The following is a 5,262-nucleotide window of genomic DNA, read 5'->3' on the forward strand; positions in this document are numbered from 1 at the left end:
TCAATTTCTCGTGTCTCTTGTCCCATCCAATTCCCACTCCCCCCTCCAGGGTCTGCGTTGAATATCCCGCGGGTCGGGACAGCTGATAACACCAAGGCCCCGGGTTCGGATCCCATATAGGGATGGCCGGTTGGCTCGCTGCCTGAGCGTGGTGCTGACAACACCAAGCCAAGGGTTAAGATCCCCTTACCGGTCATCTTTAAAAAAATAAAAAATAAAAAAAAAATTTGTTACTTTGTTAAAAAGAAGATAGAGAAATTCCTCCAAAACTCTTAAAATGTGAAAAGTTTTGGAGCTTAAAATAGGCTTCAAATTATGGAAAAAATTCCACCTGTGTGAAATGTTCACATAACTAACAAAGTTGGATAAATATATTTATTGTTACATATGTAATGATGGGGAAATCTCTAATTGCTCTATACAGGGAATTATCAGTGCAAAAAAACTGGATAAAACAGTTTTGACTTTTCCAATGTCTTTCTTGGAGAAAAAAGGCTTTTCTTTCTTCAAGATAAGGCTGAAGTGGGATGACAAAACAGGTCAGATTACACATTATATAATGTCTGTCCCTCACTCCCCAAGTTTTACCTCTCTTTTTGAAAGTTCTAAAGTTTTATTTATTTCCTCCTCATTCCATAAAACTAGTCATTTACCTATTACAGAGAACCCAAAATTCAATGAAAAAAATGCACTGCTCATTCCCTCCTAAGTGGCTTGGACTTGATCCATCTGATGAGGTGATGATGAGTAGCTAAAGTCCTGTCCTCTTTCTGACTTACTTATTTTTTTTGGTGGCTGGCTGGGACAGGGATCCAACCCGGGACCTTGGTGTTATCAGCACCATGCTCTAACCAACTGAGTTCACCAGCCAGCTCCTCTGACTTATATTTTAAATGTATACAAAGGTGGGCTTTGGGGGACCTGTTTTTTCTATCTGATTTTCTCACATTGGCCTACATCTGACTCAAAGATGTAACAAGACTTATATGAATTTTAAGCTCTGGAGGAATTTAAAAACTGGAATACTTTGCTATCTACTCAAAATAAAGGAGTCCAACTAGGTAGTTTTGTTTGTTTTTTGAGCAATTGGCTGTGGACTGCCCAGGTCTTCACGTTCAGAGGGAGGTAACAGTTAACAGCAGCTGCTACCTAACATCAATCAAGCACTATGGGACGAGACACTGAGCTGTATGCTTTACATAAAAATTATTTATTTATTTATTTATTTTTAAAAGATGACCAGCAAGGGGATCTTAACCCTTGACTTGGTGTTGTCAGCAACACGTTCACCCAGTGAGCAACTGGTCATCCCTATATGGAATCCGAACTCGTGGCCTTGGTGCTGTCAGCACCACACTCTCTCGAGTGAGCCATGAGCCGGTCCCTACATAAAAATTATTTAAACTTGGGCCGGCCTGTGGCTCACTCGGGAGAGTGCGGTGCTGACAACACCAAGGCCCCGGGTTCGGATCCCTTATAGGGATGGCCGGTTAGCTCACTGGGTAAGCGTGGGGGGGGGAACACCAAGTCAAGGGTTAAGATCCCCTTACCAGTCATCTTAAAAAAAAAAAAAAAAAAAAAAATTATTTAAACTATATGTCACAATTCTGAGGATTTCCTCTTGTTAGTAACTGAGACAGGACCCGAACCCAGGTCCTTCAAGGCCTGACATGATCTGTGGCTCCCATAAGACTGGTTCTTAACCTGCATCATGAGGTGGCCTATCTATGGCTGACAAAGTTTGGATCTGAATGAGTACTCCATGGGGGATATTATTTCTCTCCGCATGTGAAGGAAACAAGGGGAAAGGACACACATTTGGAGAACTAACAGTGGTCTAATATGAATATGTACTGTAATATGAAACACAAAAAAGAGACCAGCTTCTGCCTTTAGCACAGATTGACTCAAAGCATCTAACCCTTTGAGAATTTTCTAGCTACCGTAAAACCACTTCATGTTTAAGTCCACACCCATTCAAATATCTGTCAATCCACAAAAAAGGTAACAGACATGCTTATCTGGATTTATTTCCAGTCTAATCATTCTACATCAATTGCCAGATAAGTATGTTTAAGGCCAAATATCTATAAGGTTCATTCACTACATTTTGGCTGGGATATATCTTTGATTTCCACAGAGTTCTGAGAATTATAGATCTTTTGAATTCCACGTAGTACAGTTATAGGTTGCAATAATTTAGTGATTCCGTGATAATAAATAAATATGTGAAATGCCTTAGAAAGCTTGGGCTTCATTTTAAAGTTCTAAACTGGAATGGAAGACTGGAAAGTCATAGTAATGGTTCATCCTGTAACTAAAATGCTTCATCACTGTGTGATCTTGGGAGTCATTTAACTCCTATCCCTCTATTTTGCTCTCTATGAAATAGGAACTTATATTGATGTCATATGACATATCTAAAGTGCTCTGGACACTCTAGAGAAAGACAAAGACCTTTTGAAGCCACTTCCCTATATCCAAAGGGAGAAGAACCTCAAACAAATAGCTTAGGATTTTAATTCCATATAACTTACCTATATCGCTCCTCCTGTAAGGTCTGCATTATTAAGGAATAGTCCCTTTGATAATGTTCCTTGAGGGTCTCAAAGGATTCCTCTAGTCTTGCCTGGGTTTCCCGAATCTCCTGGATCTCATGTAGTAATGCATCAAATCCTGAGCTCTGCATGTCCAGGGTGTTTGTTTTGGAGCTGGATGCTCCTACAGCGATACCCCCAGTGGTGCTGTTGGCTCCCACTGAGCCTGAAGTGGCACTAGAACAATCTTCCTCACTACCATACTTTGGGCTTGACTGAAAGTTGGAAATCACCCCCAAAGGCTTCCCCCCATCATCCACTTGGCCTTCCTCCTGGTATATAATATCTACAGATCATAGGATAAATAAATGGATTTGCAGGTACAGACACAAAAAGAATAATGATACCTGATTACCAAATCACTGTAGAACACTTGGATCTCATGTAGTAATGCATCAAATCCTGAGCTCTGCATGTCCAGGGTGTTTGTTTTGGAGCTGGATGCTCCTACAGCGATACCCCCAGTGGTGCTGTTGGCTCCCACTGAGCCTGAAGTGGCACTAGAACAATCTTCCTCACTACCATACTTTGGGCTTGACTGAAAGTTGTAAATCACCCCCAAAGCCTTCCCCCCATCATCCACTTGGCCTTCCTCTAAAGAGTCCTTCAGGTTAGGGATATTGTCTGCACTGCCAAATTTGTTCCGAATCAGTGAGGCAATCTCTCTGGGCTTTGAGACCACAGCCCCTGCTGCTGAGTGGGTGGCTTGGGAGAAGCTGGAAAGTCCACCTTTGACACTATCCACCACACCTTCACTGAAGCCAGTCACCTTTGCTCCCACATCCTTCAGACCCTGGTGCATGTCCCTGAAGACATCTTTTGGCTGCCGGGGGATCCCATTCTGCTCCACCTCTCGGAGCTTCCTGTGGTAGTGCTCAAGCTTCTTTTGTAGCTGGAGGATGGTCTGGGCAGATTTCTGGTTCTTCTTCTCAAATACCTGCTTGATGCGGGCTGCCTGCTGCTTATCTGCACTGTTGGCAAGCTTCAAGTACTCAGCAACGTTGTCGTCCCGGGCTGTTTGTGCAATCTTGATCTGTTCTGTGAGCTTCAGGATTTTCTGCTGCAGGTGAGTAATGGCAGCCTTTGTACGCTGAGGGTCTGGTGTTCCATCCACAGAGTCTGTGTGGATGCTGCCATCAGTGCTGGAGGCCACTGCACTGGAAGTCTGGGCGAGGCTGCTTACTTCCAACCGCTCGATCTAACATAAAAAGCAAGAGGTGGATGTTAGAAAGAGCCAAGAGGACTACCTCTCTGGAGTCAAGGGATCAAATGTATTGAAAATTTACCCACTCTCAAATCTCAGAACAGATAGCTGACCTATAATTCCTCCTGTTCTGTATAAGCCCTGTCTTCCTCTTGGATACTGTCATCATACAAATATACTTTAAACAAAACAGATATATGAAAAGAGATTTGCTGAAGATTTAAACTGAGGGTATTTTTCCTTTGCTAAAGGATTTATCACAGTATTTCTTTTAATAACAAAGCTCCCTTAGTGGGTTAAAGCATGAATGAATTCATGTTCTTCACACATACTTTTGTTCAGAAAAACATCTATGTGCATCAAGGCGCACCTGCATTTTAATTTAATTATAGGAAAACCATTTTGGCGTTGAGACATCACTATAATTCTGATCCACACTTACAGATTATGGTCATCTAAAAATGTTGTCAAGAAAAGTTATGTTGTTGGCCAGATATAAAAATCTAATTTTTATCACAGTGTTTTTCTATCCAAATCATGCCATGGATGATGGGATGATTCTTTTTTTTTTTTTTTTTTTTTTAAAGATGACCGGTAAGGGGATCTCAACCCTTGGCTTGGTGTTGTCAGCACCACGCTCAGCCAGTGAGCAAACCGGCCATCCCTATATAGGATCCGAACCCGTGGCCTTGGTGTTATCAGCACCGCACTCTACCGAGTGAGCCACGGGCCGGCCCTCTATTTTGTTTTTTAAAGATGACCAGTAAGGTGATCCTAACCCTTGACTTGGTGTTGTCAGCACCATGCTCACCCAGTGAGCAAACTGGCCATCCCTATATGGGATCTGAACACGGGGCCTGGGTGTTATCAGCACCGCACTCTCCCGAGTGAGCCACGGGCCGGCCCAATTCTCTCTATTCTAATAAGACAGTTAATAGGTAGCTGGAGACAGGTGGAGGTAAGAATGAGAAGGTACTGCTGAAAGTGGCAAGGGTGAATGTTATCAAATCACAAGTAACTGTGATAAACTTAAGCAAGATAAGGTGAACACTGAGGGACACGGATAGCAAGAGGTAAGTAATTAAACAAGTTAAGGACCAAGGTCAGGTCTTTTGGAGCCCAAATTTTGTGAGTTTTATCTGTAAAAGGTTTTTATTAGGCAAGAGACTCCAAATCATGCACACTACCTTTCGTATGACTGAGAACCATTCAAAGGAGTTGAAGAAAAAGACAAATTGCTCAGATTTGAAAATTTAAACTTTCACACTTGAAAGTAGTTAGCTGGGCCGGCCCGTGGCTCACTCGGGAGAGTGTGGTGCTGATAACACCAAGGCCCCGGGTTCGGATCCTATATACGGATGGCCGGTTTGCTCACTGGCTGAGCGTGGTGCTGACAACACCAAGCAAAGGGTTAAGATCCCCTTACTGGTCATCTTTAAAAAAAAAAAAAAAAAAAAGAGT

At 42.6% G+C, this 5,262-nt stretch overlaps 1 protein-coding gene across 1 annotated transcript in view; it reads right to left on the bottom strand.

Moving 5' to 3' along the window:
• The window catches only part of TMCC1 (transmembrane and coiled-coil domain family 1), a 27,794-nt gene that overhangs the window by 13,748 nt on the left and 8,784 nt on the right, over nt 1–5,262 (bottom strand). The window contains exons 2-3 of the mRNA XM_008574051.1: nt 3,057–3,795; nt 2,538–2,757 (exon numbers count right to left, since the gene is read on the bottom strand). Of these exons, the coding sequence (XP_008572273.1) occupies nt 2,538–2,757; nt 3,057–3,795 (959 nt within the window). The remainder of the gene's footprint in view (nt 1–2,537; nt 2,758–3,056; nt 3,796–5,262) is intronic.

This window comes from Galeopterus variegatus, unplaced genomic scaffold (genome assembly GCF_000696425.1).
Source record: "Galeopterus variegatus unplaced genomic scaffold, G_variegatus-3.0.2 Scaffold990, whole genome shotgun sequence".
NCBI classification, from domain to species: Eukaryota; Metazoa; Chordata; class Mammalia; order Dermoptera; family Cynocephalidae; genus Galeopterus; species Galeopterus variegatus.